Source organism: Gracilinanus agilis, chromosome 5 (assembly GCF_016433145.1).
Source record: "Gracilinanus agilis isolate LMUSP501 chromosome 5, AgileGrace, whole genome shotgun sequence".
Classification (NCBI taxonomy): Eukaryota; Metazoa; Chordata; class Mammalia; order Didelphimorphia; family Didelphidae; genus Gracilinanus; species Gracilinanus agilis.
The window spans coordinates 17321422-17340757 of NC_058134.1; the positions used below are offsets into that span (position 1 = coordinate 17321422).

Sequence of the window (19336 nt, forward strand, 5' to 3'; positions counted from 1 at the left end):
CCTAACCAGATTCAGGTTCAGTTATTTAACCAATAAGTCAGTGTCTGTCTGTCTGTCTGTCTGTCTGTCTGTCTCTGTCTCTGTCTCTCTCTCCCCCCACCCCCATCAGGGAATGGTCTGGAGGCTTTGGTCCAATCCATACCAATGCAAACCATCCCACTGAAACACATTCAAGCATAAAAGAAACACTGTTAATATTTAACATGAAGCAAGCTGTCAAAAATGTAGTCAGCAGTGAAAATGCTATGATACAAGTGAAATTACTCTGGGTGATGTTGTCTCTGCGGATGACAAGCCCTGCTGCAATGAGATTCTCTCTCTTAAGAACAAACAACTTCTGTCACATCATGTTGGCGTCATAGAGGCTGTCCACGGATCAATAGGATGAAAAGAAGTTTCATGTCGATGAGGAGGAAGAAGAAAATCTGTCCATCAGTCCTAGAATAAATTCTTTACTAGAAGGGCTTTGTGGGAATGGGACATCTACTGCCTTTTTTGAGAAATGAATTCAGCTTGCAAGCTCGCTAGGAATGCCCTTTTCACTAAGAGTGACGCTCTTCCTCTGTTATCAAACACCATCGGTAATGCAGGTGGGCACGGCCGGGCATTCTTCTCCAGGACGCTGCTATCTAATATGGACCATAAGAAACCGGTGCCAAGACCAGCTTCTTCCATACTTTCATACGTCTTTGCTAACCAGGTCAAATTCATCTTCAGAAGGGCACATATTAATTTGTCATCGAAGCCTCCTGTCCAGGAGGAGGCAGCTCAATGCCAAACACACCGGGGGCAGTTGGTCTTTACACCCTCTGCATTTCTGGACAATCCTCTACTGAGGAAACCGGCATCTAGGAATGGACTCGGCTCAGTACATAAGGAAGAGAAGAGCGCTAGCAGAATCAGGCAGATCCTAGAGAGGCAGAAGAAATCAGCTGACCATGCCAGAACCGAAGGGAAACGGTCATTCAGACACGTGATGCTTGCAGACCATTCTCTGTCCCCCCCGCCCTACTGATTCTTGCCTGCATTCATCAGAGGCTTCCCAGGCCATCATGAAGCTTCTCATTTGTTAATTATCTTCCTTTATTTCTTTGATTTGAGGTCAATAAATAGGTAGATGATTGGGGGGGGGGGGGATCACTAAACCCTAAATGTTAAGCTTCTGCATATTCCTTCCTGACGCCTAGGAAACACGTACACCTCACAGACCTGAAGCACAGACGTCGCTTCAACGTTTTTGAATCAAAGGGTGAAGAAAGGTCCTGAGCGCCGGCCCCTCTGCCAGCTGAAACGGAGCCCGTGGTCTGCATGCCGCCCTGGCCCCTGGGATTGTTTTCCTGTCTGGTCCTCAGGGATTCGTCCTCCACAAGGGCCACTTGGGCACCCTGACAAGGAATCCTGAGGGACGGCTTTCGGCTCCAGCCTTTACAAATGCACTCCTTACAGACACAGCTCATCCCGCGTGGAGCCTGGGTCCTGGTGGCTTGCTTCCTTTCGGAAGGCCAAATGGGAGCCAGTGGGCAGCCGCCTCGCTACAATTCCTTGGCTCGTGGGGGCTCCAGGCATAGCTATCTATTGAGACAAACTGCAGCGGGAGGGTATCGAGCTTCACTCTTTTAGAAGGCAGGTCAGCTGGGAGTATCAGCTTCCTAGGAGGACTTAGTTACTTCCTTTAGGGCCATGATTAATAAGAACGGACAGGTTCAGCCGTACTTATTGACTCATAAAATGTGAGGGATGGATACAGGCACTCATCACGAGCTGCTTCGGCAAGTGCTACCACGGGGCAGAGCCATGTCCCTCTGTGGGACAGAAAAGAAAAGGCTGCGCCCTAAACCCTTCAAGGCTTCCCTGAACCCGGGCCTTCACGTGCTCCACGCAGTCAGCACGTGTAAGCGGCAGCTCCTTCCCAGTGAAGAGCCGGGCTCAAGGAGGGGTGGACAAGCCACCACCGTGGACGTGGGTGACGGACACACACGTGCAGACATGCACCACTGCGAAAGACCTTCTTTTTCCTGATCTTCCACCGTGCAGGGCACGGCTTTTTACTACGGCAGCAGCGTGTCTCTTAGGTGGCTAAGAGGTTTCCACGATGAGAAGCATTACTAAGAAGCCCCAACAAGGCTCCCCTTCACACCAACGTTCCTAGTCACTCAAAAGTCACCGAGTGACCCTTATGTGGGCAGAGCCCAAAAGATGCATTGATAGAGTTCTGTTCATTTGTGTCATGCATAATTATGCAGAATCATTCTTTGTAATGGCATTCGTAGCATGAGACGTGAGCTCCAGATAATAATAAATTTACCTTTACATCATATACCTTTACAAGGCAGGCTTTCTTCCACACAACTCTAGGAGGGAGATAACAAAGGCACCCCTCCAGGTCCTCCCCAACTTCCCCCCAATATAAATCATTACCTACGTCTAGCCTTCACGTTGCTGTTTTGGCCAAAGACCCCCCCAAGAGCTAACAGCAATGCGGCTTCATTGGTCGTGCCGGCTCCCCCAGTGGGAGTTACCATTCCTGCTTCTGAATGCAACTCAAAAAGGAGGACTAACCTTCTGGATGACTGGCTGCTTTGGTTGGCCTTGTTTCCCATTGAGAGAGCCCATGATCCATACGGAATGATGGATATATGGCTTTTACATGGCTTCTTTCCCCTTGATATGCCACCATTTGGGAGGAGTGACTTACATGGAAGTCTTTCCTTAAGTCCAATCTTCTAGGCATATATGAGTCCTATTTTCTCTCTTTAATATTCTATCCATATGTTCCAGAATTGAGAATTTCCTCAGGAAAGGCAGGCAAATCAACCTCAACAGTCATTAAAAAAACAACCAACCAACAACAATAAAAGGAACCTTGACAATGTTCAGTAGACAGTTGTACACGGGGGCCTCTAATGTTCTCGGACATGTGCCCAAATTAGATATTATTTTTCAAAGGTAACATTTTATATAATGGTTTGGGGCCTGATGAGGCTTACCTAGAAATGCCATTTTTAAAAAGAATTATTCTCCTTGAGCTATGAAAGGAGAAAATATATGCCATTTCCCCCTTTTCTTTTTACTATTGAATAAGGACATAGAAAAACCCAGGAGAAGCTTATAAAACTTATTCAAATTTCATCTGTTATTTTCATTTCACAAAACTGAAATGTCTAAAAATGCACCTTCATCCACTCTACAATCCTATCCATCGAGGCCTGCCTATTTATTTCCTCAAGATTGATTTTCATGGACTTCCCTTTTCCTACATTTCCCCCAGAATGGTTCTAGGCACTTCAGAAATCCATTCACATTCTGTTCTTCTAAACAAATGTTCACATATTATTAATATACAGGGAATCATGGGGAAGCCTCAAGTAGAACAGATATGTAGCCTTTCTTCTGATGAATTATCACACTGTTTGCTTCATTGCTGAGTTACAAGCTGGCTCCTATTTCCTACGAATGACTTCCCCTTGCTCCCCCCCAAACAAAAACAGTTAGTCTGGAGACAGAGGATACACATGCTCTAACGTGCAATTATTAGTTTTTTCTGTACTCATAAGAAGCAGTTTCCCAAATATTAAACTGAGTAGCCTAGAACAGAAGCCCAAAGAAAGAAACCAACAAATTCCTGCATTTGTTTGCTATTTGAGTCCTATTAGAATGTCTATATAAAAAAAATCTCCATATTCATTTTTATTAACCATTTTATGGGGAAATGGGCAATTAAGCCAAAAAGGTTCCATTTTCTAGTCTATAAAAATGAATTGTGATCTGATTCATGCAACTGGACTAGTAATAACTATTGACATTTATCTGGCCCTTTAAGAGTCTGCAAAGCTTATTTGAGCCTCATGACAATCCTGTGAGTTAACGTTGGTATTATTACACCCATATTACAGGTGAGGTAACTGAGGCTTAGTACAGATTAATGACTGCCCATGGTCCCTGGAAGTAGGAGAGGAAGCTGAGCCTTCCTGTCTGGAAGGCAGACCCTCTCCATTCTTCTCCCCCCTTATGAGCAGATTTCTCTCCCTGCCTCCCGCTGCCAACATACAACCCCTATTCTGTCTCCACTGCCGTCTCTCTTCTGTCCATCCCTCTCCACTCCCCTCCCCCCGTCCCTCCAAAGCCTTGCTCTAAACCTGCGTGTCTCCTCCTCTGGGGTCTCCCTGCTCCATAATGAACAAGCTGCCTTTCATCTCAAACCTTTTCATTTCTCACTCCTTTCATCTTCTGGCACTCCCAGGGACCTGGCTCCTTCCATGACACCGCTTTCCTCGACACCTTCTCTAATACTGATTCCATTTTCTCTCCTACCCCCACCCCGCCTCAACCCTGGCCATTCACAGGTTGTAGTGGGTGGGGAAGTCCTTTCCAGATTCTCCCTGTCCCACCCTTTGCAGTCTCTCTCACACGATATAAATTTATCCCCGTCCTGATGGCGCTTACATCTGTTGTGCTCCTCCCTCCCCACGCCTCCAGGACACCCTCCTTCCTTTCTCCGTGGTTCGGTGCCAGCTCCAGTCTGGCTCTCCAGCCTAACTCTGACCCCTAGCTGAAAGGCCTCAGATGCATAGATGGTGCTTCCTCAAATATCCACTTACCCAGTCTCTAAATCTATTCCGCTTCCAAGGCCGTGTCCACTCCATCTCGGCTCTACCAGAGACGGCCTACCCTTTAATTCTGCCATCTACCCCGGACGGTCCATTTCCAGGCTAATGAAATCCCAGATGCCTTTGTCTGATCACAGCCTTTCGCCACGCCATCCTTCCAGCGGCCATGCAACCCCTCACGGCTCGTTGTGGTCCTTCTCAGCTCTACTCTGTCCTGTCTCGGCTCTTTCTTAGCCATCCCCCTGCACTAGCTACACTCTCCTCCCTTCCGTATCCCAATCCTCTGGCAAATCCTCTCCTATCACTGACCATGGCTTGCCCTACACCGATGCCAGATCACCACCACCCCCCGCCTTCCCTGTCCGTATTTCTATGCTGCTGAAAGGAGAGAAAGTAAAAACAGCCCAACTCTGATCATTAGGCCAATTTGTCAGGTGATTTCAGCAGGGTCCTGCCTCCAGCACGGCAGTCCTTTTATACTTTCTCAAGAGACTGGCTATCACTATGAGCGCAGCATCGATTCAGAATCTCTTCCATCCTCCACAAGCGGCAGCCTGGCACCTCGTCTCCTTACCTCCTCAGCTGAGGATCTGGTCTCATACTCTGCAGAAAAAATGGGGAGGCCTTTCATGGCGAGATCCCTCTTCTCACTGTCTCTTCCTGAACTCCTTTCTCTCACGAAGAGGCGCCTTTTCCTTGCCAAAGCAACCCCTCTCCATGAAGCCTCGGTTCCAGGCAATCTCGTCCTTTCATCATTCCTGTTCTTCCTCTCATCTCCACCTTGTCCCCTCCATGGGTTCCTTCCCCGATGGTCACAGCTACAGCCCTCCTTAAAGAACCCTTCATGCACTCCTACCATCCCCACGAGTGTAAGTCCCAAGGCTTTCCTCCCCCTTTCAGTGAGACTCTGTGAGAAAGCTGGCGAGACTAGGTGTCTCCACGGTCTCCTTTCACTCGTTTCTGTTTTTAACATTTAAAAGTAATTTCAATGCTGCATTAAGTCTTTCCCCTTGAGTGGTCCCCCCTTGACACTGTTGCTCATCCTCTCCTCTAGGCTTTTGTGACCTGGCTATCTCTGGTCCTGCCTCCTCCTCAACAGCCTTTGCAGGATCTTCATCCAGGTCATACCCACTCATCATGGGTGTCCCTCAAGGTTTGGGCTTGGGCCCTCTCCTCATTTTCTTCAGTTTAAATTTAGAGTAAATTTGAGTTGGTTGGTGAATTCCCTAGACAACCACATTAGCTTCTATGGGCAGATTCTTCTTCTCTTCTTCATTGGAACCATTTGTTTGTATGATCAAAATGTCATACCTAGAAGCTTCCAACCTACTTTGCACCACCTTCTGCTACAAAATACTGGGGATTACTGGATCACATGTATCTTTTCTCTACAACCTTTTGGAATGTGTTTCTGAAAATCCAGGGCATACACCAGGTTAGGTTCGGGCTTTCTCTCCCTCCCTTTTTATAAGAACCAGAGTATTATAATGGAAAGGAGTCCAAGTATTTGGAGTCCAAGAGTCTGGCTTAAAACTTGTCATGCAGGGGGACAGCTGGGTAGCTCAGTGGATAGAGAGTCAGGCCTAGAGACGAGAGGTCCTAGGCTCAAATCTGGCCTCAGACACTTCCCAGCTGGGTGACCCTGGGCAAGTCACTTAACCACCATTGCTTACCCTTACCACTCTTCTGCCTTGGAGCCAATACACAGTATTGATTCCAAGACAGAAGGTAAGGGTTAAAAAACAAAACAAAACTTGTCATGCAGGACCTGTAGAACCTTGGGTCCCTCAACTTCCTTGGGTGCCAGTTTCTTTGGCTGTGAAATGAGGAGGCTGAACTTCGAAGAGCCACTCTAAATCTATGATTCTAGGAACTCTGGTCAAGTGGCCACTTGGCCCTGAGACTCCTCTGGTCTCCGCATCTTTGTCTAAGCAGGAGTCATTCGTATGCAGTGATATTAGTATGCAGTCCCACATTGTCACACAGGCACACAGTAGTCACATTTCTAATATTGCTCTAACCCATCTCATGTGATCACCACAAGAAGGAAGTCAAGGTCCAGCTGGATCCTCGTTCACCTACAGCCACACCGGAGGCCTCGTCCACACCTCAAGCTCTCCCTTCCTCCTGACTTTGCTGACCTTGGAGAACCCCACTCTTCTGCCAGGTCCTCAAGCTCACAGCCTCAGGGTCTCCTTCTACTCCTCGCTCTCCTTGCCCACATCGCCAATTAGTCATTTCTAATTTTTCAAGATCTCATATATGTTCCTTCTCTCCCCCTACACAGCCACAACCCTTGATCAGGTCCTCATCACCTCTTGGACCAGAGGTATCAAATACATGGCCTGCAACACTCTGCAATCTGGAACTATTTGACAAAATAAAACAGAAATATTGCATTTGCAACAAAATAAGTAAAACAAAAAGAAATTATATTTTCAAACTAAGCCAACATGTGGCCCAAGGGATTCTAAGGTATGGCTTACTGGGTCCTGTTTCTATTTGGATTTGACACCACTGGACGGCACTACTGTAAAACACTTTTTAAAAAAAAAAAAAACCTCACTTTCCATCTTAGAATCAATAAATACTCTGTGTCAGTTCTGAGGCTTTAAAAAAGCATCCGTGGCTAGGAAAAGTCTGAGGTCACATTTGAGCCCAGGACCTCCCATCTTTAGTCCTAGCTCTCGATACATGGGGCCACCCAGCTGCCCCTGCAAAAACACTTCTAACTGATATTTGCTTTCAGCCTCTCTTGCTAATCCAATCCCTGCTCTACTCAGCTACCAACGTGATTTTGCTAAAGCATCAGTCCGAGGATGTTATCCCTCTTCTCAATGCATCCCAATAGCTCCCTATTATTTTCAGGACCAAATGCCAACTCCTCTACTGGAATTTAATCTCATTACAGCCTGGATCCTGCCTGCTTTTGTAGGCTTCCTGGATTTGACTCCTCTGCGTGGCTTCTTGGATCTGGTGATTACAAGTATGCCCCAAAGGGGGAGGAAAGTGGGGAAGCAGAATGCAACTTTTCAAATATTCTGATATGTTCTAGTCCAATGATTTTTACAGCATTTAGGGTTGGCGCCTGATGTTTGCAGCTAATAACTGACAAATGAATGCTGACACCTGGGCAAAGTAGTGTCAGAAGGAAGAGGTCCGGCCAGCTTTAAAGTCTCCAAAGGAGGCCGAGGGCCAACCAGCCTGGAAAACCATGCATGATGAACAGGTACTGAGTGTCGTTATCTTGGGGAGTGGGAAAGGATGGGCAGAGAAGTCTGGGTCCCAAGGACACGAGAGTCCCCGAACCCGAGAGATCCCTCCAGCTTTTGCTTCCCAAAGAAAGACATCATTCACTTGGCATCTACTAAATGCAAGCCAGGCTCTCTTTCTAGGGAGAAGGTAAACATGAATGAAAAAGCTTTGATGGAGGGCTTCCTAGGAGCCAAGCACAGTGCCACGTGCTGAGGATACAAAAAGGGCCGCTCCCTCGACTTGTATAAGTTTAAGTTTAAGTTTAAGTTTAAGAAGGAAAAGAAGGTGACAGGGGAGAAAAGAAAAAAAGAAAGTCAGCCCCTAAAGCTATGCCAAAGCAAAGGTCTGATGAGTAAATTTGGGGGAAATGGGGTATGTCCTGCTCTGGAGAACAAATAATAATGATCAGGGTCATGATGACGGCATTCAGATAGTACCCAGAAGCTGGCAAAGCATTTCACAAAGATCACCTCATTTGATCTACACGACTATCTCAGGAGGCAAATGCAAAGGTTTGGAAACACTGACTTTCCTGACACATGGACAGATGGATAACTCCCTGCTGAGGGGCCCACAGTCCCAACACCTTCCACAAAAGGCTGCCGTTACCTTAGTGTGTGTAGGAGACGTGGCATCCCATTTGTTCTATCCTGTGAAGATCACATCTAGAAGGTGGTCCATCATGGGCGCCATGTTTTCAGAGGGATGCTGAGACAACCAAGATGATGAAATGATGCAAAATGTTACCACATGAGCAATGGTTAATGTTCTTGGGGATGTCGAGAAAGCAAAAGGGAAGATTGAGTAGGGGGCACAATAGATGCTTTCCAATCCCTGAAAATCTGCCATGTGAAAAAGAGATTAGTCTTATTCCCTATAGCATTATGGGCCCAACTAAAATCAATCATTAGAAGGTGTATGGAGGAGCAACTTTGGCTCAATTTAAGAAACGATTCCATCACAATTAAGAGTTATCTGGGACTAGAACAGGCCACCTGAAGCGCCGAGCTTTCCTCATCCCTGAAGATAAATCCCTAGTTTCTACCTGAACATCTATCAGGGGTGTTATAGAGCAGATTTAGACTCAAGGCTGGACAAAATGACTACATGGACTCTAACGTTTCTTCTAACTCTTAGATTCTAGGATTCTTAATTCTTTTATAGGGTTATTAAAGGGAAAAAAAAAACCCTAACGATTGAGTGTCTCCTGCTAACTTATCACAGGTCATTAGAGCTGAAAAATAGAGCGATACAGGAACAGACATCAGCACAGAACAATCACCATTAAATGATATAAATCAATCAATACATGACAATGAGGAGATCAAAGAAAACCACGAAGCCACAGCCAATAAACCCATAATCTCTTCCCTAAACAGAGAGAGGGGGCAGCCAGAAGTAATAACACAAATCTGAAATATAAACTTGTAAAAATCTTATGGACAGCACAAAGAATAGAGCGCCAGACTTGGAGTCTGAATTCAAATCCAGCTTCAGACACTTCCTAGCTGTGTGACCCTGGGCAAGTCCCTTAACCTCTCTCTGTCTGCCTCAGCTTCCTCCTCCACAAAATGGGGAAAATAAGAACGCTTATCTTCTAGGGTTACTAGGGGATCAAATCAGGTAACATTTCTAATGCGCATTGCAAACCTTAAAGAATCTGATGTGCTATTATTCTCTCACAGAGCAGGATGGAGCACTTATTGCATGATTGAAAAAACAAAGAGAAACCATGAAGGGAGGCCAGTATTGAAGAAGGTGTAGTGAGAAACCCAGTTAAGCAAAATCATTCAGACCACTTGGAAGATGGAACCTGAAAAGCTAACGAGCAGATGGGAAATGAGAAAGAGCCGTCATTTTTGGACTCTCTTCTCTCCATTTACAATAAGGTGCCACGATAGCTGGACTCCAAACTTTCTGGATCCACCTTAAGAGGAAGCATAAAAGGCACTAAAGGAAAAGAAGAAGAGCAAAGCAGCCAGTCCAAAGCAAGGACATCCAGAGGCCCCAGGCTCACTCCCGGCTCTCCTCCTCTCTCTCTCTGGACTTTTGTGGCCTCCTCACCTTGGCAGTTCACTCCATCCCTGGTGAACTTACTCACCCTGGAAGTACCCTACCCCACTGTGTCCTTGCCTGCTGCTTCCCAGCGCCTTGCTTTGGGGGAGATCCAGGCCAGCCACAACCTCATTCCCCACCGGTTCCACTCCTGCTTCTCCAGAATTTCTCTACCATTGACCCTGTGTGGATCAAAATGGAAACTCCTTGAGGGCAAGGTCTCCCCCCACCCTCTGTCTCTCCTTCCTTCAGTCTCTGTCTCTGTGTCTCTGTCTGTCTCTGTGCTACATAAAGGTTAGCTCTCCTAATTATTAGTGTCTGTTGAACTGGGCTGAAGAATAAAACAACATGTCACAGAGGATAAATAAAATAAGACCACTGAATTTTGGCAGATTAGCATTTATAAAAGGGGAAATGGCACACAAATAAACGGAAGCAGAGAGCTACAAAACGGTCATATGAAAAGAGAAGGATGTCCAAGATCAGACTTGTAGAAAGGCACTTAGGATCCACCAGTGGCCTGGTCACACACCTGGTGGCTGGAGATAAAAAGCCAAACCAAATGACTTTCCTCTATTTACAATTACAGAAGGGGCAAGTGCTGATTATCCGTAGGGGGGACTTGGATAGAGAGTATTCTAGAGGCTGTAAACACTGAGGAAATGAGTGCAGCAGGAGGGCTCCGAATGGGAGTTCAAGAAAAGGAATGCTTAGACTTAATATATCACCACAAAAAACCCTCCACCCTGGAGCCTATTTTACGAAGGGGAAAACCTTCCAAAGGAAATTGTGGAAACCTCATCAGTGGAAACATTAAAAACCAGATGGCCGGGGTAGCGGGCACGATTCACAAGAGGCCAATCCTTTAGAAGGTGGAGGCAGTAACGAGCGGCCGAGCATGCTTTCCGGCTCTCTGGCTCCGTGACTCTGGGAGAGCAAGCCCTCGGATTTTGTAATCCTTCCATTCGGAGGACAAAGCGGTCTCCCAAAGGGGGGGGAGCCCTGCCGAGGCCTCTGCTCTCGAGGAGCTTACCGGCTAGTGAAGACAGACCCCCGCCACCTCCATAGGAAACACAGCTGACCGGAGCAGCCTGGCTCAAACGAGGAGCAGCCCCCAAATACCCCAAGAATTTAGAAGGAGAGAGTCCTCTGGGCAGGGGGAGCTGGGGAGCATTCATGGAGGGGCTCAGGGCGGGAGTCCAGCCCTCAAAGGGGGGTTGGGTTGTAGGTTCGGGATAGGGGAAGAAAGAACCTCCTTCTAGGAGGCAGACATGGTGTGAGCCCAGGCAGGAGTCTCCAATCCAAGGCCTCTGGAGAGCAGAAACTCCCGTAGACGGTGGGCAGGGGGACGTGGGGTCTGTTCTGAGACACACGGCAGGGGTGGAAGGCCATGGCTGAGGCCGAGGCGGGGGCAGAGGGACGTTCTCCCTTGGCCTTTTCTCCTGGAGCCTCTGACCTTCACATTCCGGCACATTCTTTAATAAGAGAAGCCATCCCTGCTCAGCTCTGCCTCTGGTTTCCTCTCTATGCCCCGGGCAGCAGCCCTCCTGGCCCCAGATCCATCTACAAAGTGCAGGAGGCCTGCTCTTCAGCCTGGCAAGACCCAAACCCAGAGCCCTGTGCTTTGGGCAGCTCCATTCTGGCCCTGACTTCCCACTGTGTGGCCTTCCTCCTTCCTCCCTCCATCACCATCTTCCCTGTTAGAGCCAAAGATCTCAAGAGCAGGGACTTGCCTGTCCCTGTATCTCCAGAACCTGTATCTCCAGAACCGGACCCAGTGAACATTTAATAAAGGCTTTTTTCACACTTGTGACTCTCATACAATTCACCCTGGCTCCACGGACTGGAGCCGCCTTTGTACGATCCTGGCTAGAACAGAAGAGTCTCTGTGGGCCTAGTTATAACACCGAACAGGCCCTGCAGGGACGGGGCTCAGCTCTGGCCCAGGGAGCCCACAGAGGACATCAGGGCCTCCCGAAGCCATCAGAGTCAGAGGCCTGGCGGGCCACATTCTCTAGGGCGGCTCTACCAAGGGATCAAGCTGGCCAAATCCTTAAAACATTTCTATTGAGTAAAAAGTAAATGTTTAAGCTGGTCCATGTGTGTCCATGCATAAGCACGTGTGCACGTAGTTGGTATCTCGGCAGAAACCACCCTGGAATTAGTAGCATCACGGAGGGGGCAAGGAAAGACCAGACTGAAATCCTGGATTTCTGCCCAGCAAAAGCCACGTATCTCATGTTACCACACGAGCAGCAAGACTCTGCTCAACTCCCTAATTCAGCGGGCCGCCCCCCAAATGCTAGCAGACTTTGTCGTCTGAGGATGTGGACGTGCTCCCCTGACGTGGCCTTGCCAACCAATTCATGCTCTGTCTCACTAAATAGTGGTTCCAAGGGAGCAGAGCAGGAAGGGTTGGGCCTTTAGGGTTAAGTGATTTGCCCCACATAGCTAGGAAGTGCCTGGGGCCAGAGTTGAACCCAGAACCTCCCATCCTCCTGGCCTGGGCCACCTGGCTGATCCTTTAATGGGCATTGCTTAATCCAAATTCCAAAGAACACCCTCAGAAAAACTCTCCAGGGAAGCCAGAGTTTCATTAGCACCCTCTGGGTCGGGCCCTGGAGTCGGGCTCCTGATGGTCAAGTTCTTCTGGGCCATTCACATGAACCTCGTGACAGGTGTAATCCTTGTCCAAAAAGCCTAGAACTTATTTCTAAGATCTAGAACAGATTACTGACTAGCTTTTCAGCTGTGCCCCCTTACCTGCTAAGCAGAACTACACATTTAGGTGCCCATATTACATATGATAGAGATTTCACTGGGAAAATCTTTGCAGATGCAGATTCCTTTAAACTCCATGTGACACCCAGGGGTGACCCTGAATTGTCCCTTTTTTGGCTCAGGATCAATAACCCTGTCCTGACAATTAAATGAACTCACCCTTCTAAACAAGAGGCTCATGGTCTGGGGGATTTGTTTTCCTCTTTTTCTCGTCGCCCTCTTCTCTCCATCCCACTTGCCAGAAGCCATTTCAAATCAAATTCCCCTGAAAGCTACAGATTTAAAAGGCTAATGGCTTGTACAATTTTCGTTACTGAGCTGAACCCATTCAGTCTCTGTCTGGAGAATCCATTTTTTGGCCCAACTTCCTGCCATTAAAAAAAAAAAATTGGCAAGAAGGTGAGAAAAGGAATCATGCTGAGCCTGATTTCTGCAGCGATTTTCCAGGCATGAGAGTCCTTCTTTGAGATTCAACCCTATACCAAAATATTTCTAGATGATCCTTTCATGAAATGGAGGAGGCTGCAAATTCTGAACCCGAGCCCCAAGCCAAAACTTTTCAAATGACCTACTTGACGGGGCACATTTGGGCCAAAATCAAAGGTCAGCCCAAACTGAAAAAAACAAACATTAATTTGTTAGATCATGTCACAATTTAGGTGTAAACTTGACATGCCGATTGCCACATCCTAACTAAGCAACAAGATATAAACAGATGCACGTTCTGCTGAGACATCCAAGAGCCGTGAGGGCCTTGGGGGGTCCGAGAAAAGCCAGCTACCATCCGTGACCTCCAGTCTCCCAACTATTCTGGGGGTCCTATTTAATCTTCCCCCTCCAATGAAAGGAAATCTTACAAACTTACTTTTAGTCTTTTACGGAGCTAGTTAATAATTTATAAAGGAAAAATTAAAGAGTAAGAAGTAGCTACTGTAATAAAGTTATTCTGACTAAAAAACAATTTCAGTGAAAGTCTCCATTCCCATAGAATTATGAACATAATTCACAAGACCATTTTTAAAGAGATGCTTTTCACCCTCGAGACTCGAGCCCCTCAGCTTTATTTTACTTTAGAGTAATAATCGCGGAGAGCTTCCCTTTGGTAGAGGAAGAGCCTTGTGGTTTAAATGGCTCTGTCAACTGTAGAAGTTCCTCTCATTTCTGTCAATCCGCCTAACCCGAATCCAACTTTATTAAAAAGCGTAACTAAGAGAATTGCTCACAGTGGGGAAACTCATCAGAAGTTACCAGCCCTCCCTGGGAACGAATGGCGGCAGAGGCTGAGCCCCGGATCCAGCCGGCCCGGAGGGCAGCTCGGGGGGTGAGGAGGGCGCAGCCGGCTGTCCTGGGGTGAACAAAACTATCCCTGACATGCTCAGGAGGGATCGCGCCCAACTTGTAAGGGAGGCCAGAGCCAGGGAGGCTGGGGAAGGCCGGGGGAGCTGGCGGGCCCAGGCTGGCCCACGTGGGGAGGTGTGGGGAGGAAGTCCTCGTTTCTGAGGGGGACGAGGCCGGGCAGCAGGAAGCGTTTCCAAGGCCTTGGGCTGACTTCCCAGGACACACACCTTACAAATGGAGTTTTCGAAATTCAGGAGGAGAGCCTAGCTGTGGTTGAAAGGGTCAAGCCATTTGGTTTTTGCTTGTCTTTTTAAACCTTTCCCTTCCATCTTAGAATCACTCTGGGGTATTGGCTCCAAGGCAGAAGAGCGATACAGACTAGGCAATGGGGGTCAAGTGACTTGGCCAGGGTCACCCAGCTGGGCAGTGTCTGCAGTCACATTTGAACCCGGGACCTCCCCTCTCTGGACCTGACTCTATCCACTGAGCCATCCAGCTGCCCCCAAGCCATTTGTTTTTAATGCACGATGACAAATAGTTTATCTGGCAGTCTAACGAACTGTCTGCAGTCCAAAAGCCAGATCCGACGCGGTGTTTGCTGGGCCAAATGTCCTGTAAGAAGACGGCAGCCTTTCGGCGTCCGTCCACAGCTCAGCCACATGGGCTCTTCTGGACCTCTTTTAGGGCTAAAACTGGAGGAGTAAGAAGGCCGGGCGAGTCACGGGCCTGCCCCCCCCACTCGGCAGACCCCGGGGGCTAAAGCCGCGTTCCCCGACTCTCCCAGGGAAGGGGGGGTTCAGAGAGAGCCAGAGACAAGGCGGGGGCAGCGAGCTTCGTCCTCACTTAGCCCGAGTGTTCCACACTGAAGTTCTTGGGGCGTCTCTTCAAAACGGGCACCCTTCTAAGTGAGCTGGTCTCCCTAAAGGGCCTCTTGGGAAGATGACTTCTAGGGGAGTCAGCAGGCAACTAGTTCCACGCCCCCCCCCCCCGAAAAATCCCTCCCACAACCAGATGGTCTCCTTCGCTAGGCAGCGGCCATTGCCAAACGGGACTCATCGAGGCACTCTCGGGAAAGCTCACAAATACTTTGAAAATGTGAACATCTCTATGATCATTTGGACTGCTTGTGAATTAGATTAGGAAATCCTCGATTTAAAAAGTAGCATTATTGTCAATAAATTCTCAGGAAAAAGCGTTTCCACATGGCATCTGTAGCCGCCCCCAGCGCCCCTCTCCTAAGCATGCTCCTAATGACGGCATTCCTCGTAGCCAGCAGGAGGCGTCGTCAGGACGGTGCCTCCGTGCTGCGCTCACCCTCACATCCACTTCTGCTCCCACGCTAACCTGTCCGGCCGCCCGCCAGCACGCTGCAGGCAGGCCCCGTGCAACGACTAAACAAGGAACGGCCGTCGGGCTATTTTCTCCGAATCTCCGGGGCCTCGGTTAGGGCTACGGTGGTGACAGGCACCAGAAGACCCAGGACGAGGCCGAAGCTGCCACCCTTGCGGTGTGGGCAGGACTTGTGGCTGATGCACACTCCACAAAGAACAAAGGGGAAAGGATGGGCAAACCCGGAGAAAAACTGCAAGGCGTGCCCATCTTTTCATTTAAGGTGTCACCATCACAGGCAGGCTAAAGCTAACGAACTCCAGATCTCAGGAGACTGGCTGTCTGTCTGTCTGTCTGTCCCGAGCCCCGTCCCGGTCCTGAGGGGCAGCATCCTCGCCAGTGTGGGGCAGCGTCTCCAGCGCCCCCTCAGGACTGGGGCTCTCAAAGCTTTCCCCTGGACGATTCAGGACTTGCCCTGCTACCCTAAAGTCATCAGGACACGTGAAAAAGGAAATGACGAGCCCCCCAAAGCATGATCTCAGAAGTACCTGGAAGAACCTCGTAGATCTCGTCATCGATCGCCTGGCCATTGGCCGGGGGGCTTGTGACGGGTGGTGCTGAGTCAACATCATCATACAACTCTCCTCTTTCATCCTCCTCCTCAGGAATGACATCGGATTCCAGGTCTGCAAAGCGGAAGCTCACAAAGTGGGTTTTTAAAGAGTGCAAAAACAAAAGGTTAAAAAAACGACTTTCTTAAACAGACCTAGTCCTAAAACTCACTGACAAACGATCCCAGCCTTGCTATCGGAACAAGATGAAATAACCCACATTTCAGACTGCAAACAGGGGACACCCCCATCCCCGAATATCAGATGATTCGGAGAATGAGCATGTTGACAAGAACTGCAAAGGGCTCTCCTGAGAGCGTCCCTCGCTCCTTCTCAGACAAGTCGAACAGTTCACACACGCGATCCGAAAGCCCTCTGAGCCGTGAAGTACTAGGAATGTCTTCGAAGGATTGGCTGGAGCGCTCGCTCTTACCTTACCTTGTAACACGAATTTCAGCTGGTGCACCCATTCCTCGGCATCTCGGGGAGTGGTCGCCGTGAACTAGGGAGCAAACAACCCAGAGTCACCTCCAGACTGAAGCGATGGCCAATCCTTGTCCTTTCTTTGTGGGGCCATTAGTAATTCTTTTCATGTCTAGTGGCACTTTCCTTGCAAGGATGCTCCTTATAACGTACAGTTAATTTTGACAAATTTACGTAATTGGAGCAGCGGATGATGGATTTGAAACTCTGATCAGCAGCTGGCAGCTGTGCAGAAAAAAACCTGCTTCTCTTCATCAATGTCAAAGCCGGGAGTGATGAGCAAAATTTGCCCTTGACAATTAGAAGACACCCATGAATTTCTTTAGACTGCTGGGTATAGTTTTCTTAAAAATGGTCTTGTCAGATACCAACACACTAGCTGACAACTTAATTAACTGGCTTTCAACTGCAATCTCAGATATTTAAAACTTATTAAACTTACATTCCATATTGATGCCTAGCTGATAGATCTTGGGATTGTGGAGCTGATATATTCTTTTACCTTGGATTTTCCTCCCACGCCCTTAAATATACAATCTATAGGAACATGCAGATTTTTGATAACTCCATTCTAGCTGGTATAGAATCCTCCTAAAAAACTCACACAAGCCCATTAAAATCAAGTATAAAAATGTTAACACTGACATGATAGATAATGTATTGACTTGTTCTTTATTCAGAAAAGATACCATTTGAACTGATTCTGAATTTTTTAAAAATGAATTTCTTCCTATATGGATGTTCTGTATAAGCAAACTGGTGCTTTTTTCACCGTCGTGTCAGACAGGGTTGTTTCACCAAAATGTTAATATCTCTATAAATGAAATCAGCACATTTTTATCAACCTAATTTCAAGGCGACATAAAAAGCCCGACCTGGTAGATGCGTTTATCAGGAGCTGAGATTTCAAAACAGCAATCTTTCTTTGCATCCTTCCTGAGGGTATTATTCATTCTGACGTTGTACCCATCTATAGCAAATTCACCTTTCTGTTGTTTGTCTGGGGAAGATAAAACCAAAGTTACAACTTCATTTACAGTACTGAATATCAATGCCCAGCAGCCTCTCTTTGATTCACATTTTCTTTTCCAGTTCACACAGAAAAGATTGATTTTTTCCATTTGCGTCCTTTTTAAAGTACAATGTTTAGGGGGGTGGACAGGGAGGAGAGCCAGTTTCATTTCTTAATTAGGAAAAATTTTGGGGGGGGAGGTTGGTATTTGTTTTTAAAAGAAACCTTCGGGAGCCCCAAGAGAGATGTTTGCAGATGGTGGTTTTATTTAGTAAGAACTGCATAGTGTGACACTTGTATCTGGGGAAAGCCAAGAACTGGAACTTGGAACTTGCCAGACAAGCTCACTATAAATCAGTGTCTCTTTCAGGATCAGTAAGCCAGTGGGAAAACCTGTCTGGTTGGAAACTTCCTGACTTCTTTCACTCTTTCATTATCTCCCCTTGAGAAAAAATAACTCAAACTCGAATGATCAGAATTCCTTCCTCTCTCCACCCTTCGAAGTATATGATTATTTTGGCTCCAAAGCTTTAATTCACTCACTGAACCTTCAATTCTTACGGATGCAGGGAGAGGGACAGTTTTGTACTGAAAACAGCAGCTGCGGGTGCTCCAAGTTAGAATCGCTCGGTTTTAAGTCCCGGAAAGCTGAAGCTGTCCTTTATTCTTTAAAGACCCCTAAAGATGGAGAAGTCTACCTTCATTTTGGAGGAGATTACAAAACAAAAGCCTCTTTTTATATTAGTAAAGTAATATCATAGTAGATAGAAGCGAAATAATGAGAAATCTTTTCTCTTGTCTCTGATAGTGTCTGGTGTCCATTACTAAGGAAAGGGTGGAGGAGAGGAAGTGACCCTCTGTACTTGCCGGTCCTCTTCGCACCTTTCATAAATTCGGGGCTTAAGTTTAGGCAAACCACAAGCTCTTGGCTACTCGGTGGATCCACCAGCTTGCTGATAAGTATGTGCTGAGAGAAGACAAGACAAAATGCCTGGGAGGGAAGGGCTCAGAGAGGCGGGCCTGGAGAGGGAGCTCAGCCGCGTCCTAGCCGTGGTATAGGATGGTGATGGACACTCGCGCTCTAAGCAACGCCGAGCGGCACGCTTTCAGAAACACCTTTGCAGTCTTTCCAGGCGCACATGAACTGAAGCGAAGTGAAGTGAACAGCGCCAGGAGAACATGGTACACAGCAAGAGCAACCATGTACAATGAGCAACTGTGGGGCTCTTCTCAGCAATACAGCGAGCCAAGACAAATCCAAAGGACTCAGGCTAAAAGATGCCCCTGACACCAGAGAAAGAACTGATGGAGTCTGAATGCAGATGGAACCAGAGTCTGTTACTTTATTTTTCATGGCTTTGTTGTTTTTTTTTTTTGGGGGGGGGTGGTCTGTTTTTTCTTTCACAACACGACTAATATGGAAATGTTTTACATGACTGCACAAGTAGAACCTCTATCAAACTGCTTGTGTTCTCAGTGAGAGGGAGGGAGAGAATTTGGAACTCAACATTTTTTTTTTGAAGAACATTAAAAATTGTTTTTACGTGTAATTGGAAAAATAAAATACTAAAAATTCAAAATATGTGAAGAGAATATTTGTGGAACACTAGGATGAACACACACACACACACCTTTCTCAGCAGCTTTGGTAGTAAAATAAAGCTAGCAAAACTGTTTCCATTTGGAATATGCAGTTTTTAAAAAGGGGATTTTCTCCCAGTGACGTCACTTACTAGTGTACTCCATAGAGCTCATGCAAACATACCCCACAGAGGGACCATATTTCCAACTGACCAGTTGTGGGCATCAAGGAGATGGGGGGAGTTAAGGAGAGGCGACAAAAGGAGACGATTGCACCTCGTGTC

General features: G+C 47.4%; 1 protein-coding gene across 2 annotated transcripts in view; it reads right to left on the reverse strand.

Moving 5' to 3' along the window:
* SKAP2 (src kinase associated phosphoprotein 2) overlaps positions 1-19336 on the reverse strand; it is a 147846-nt gene that overhangs the window by 37099 nt on the left and 91411 nt on the right. For both annotated transcript variants that reach the window (XM_044679838.1, XM_044679837.1), the window contains exons 7-9: positions 17335-17459; positions 16415-16478; positions 15914-16051 (exon numbers count right to left, since the gene is read on the reverse strand). In XM_044679838.1, the coding sequence (XP_044535773.1) occupies positions 15914-16051; positions 16415-16478; positions 17335-17459 (327 nt within the window). The remainder of the gene's footprint in view (positions 1-15913; positions 16052-16414; positions 16479-17334; positions 17460-19336) is intronic.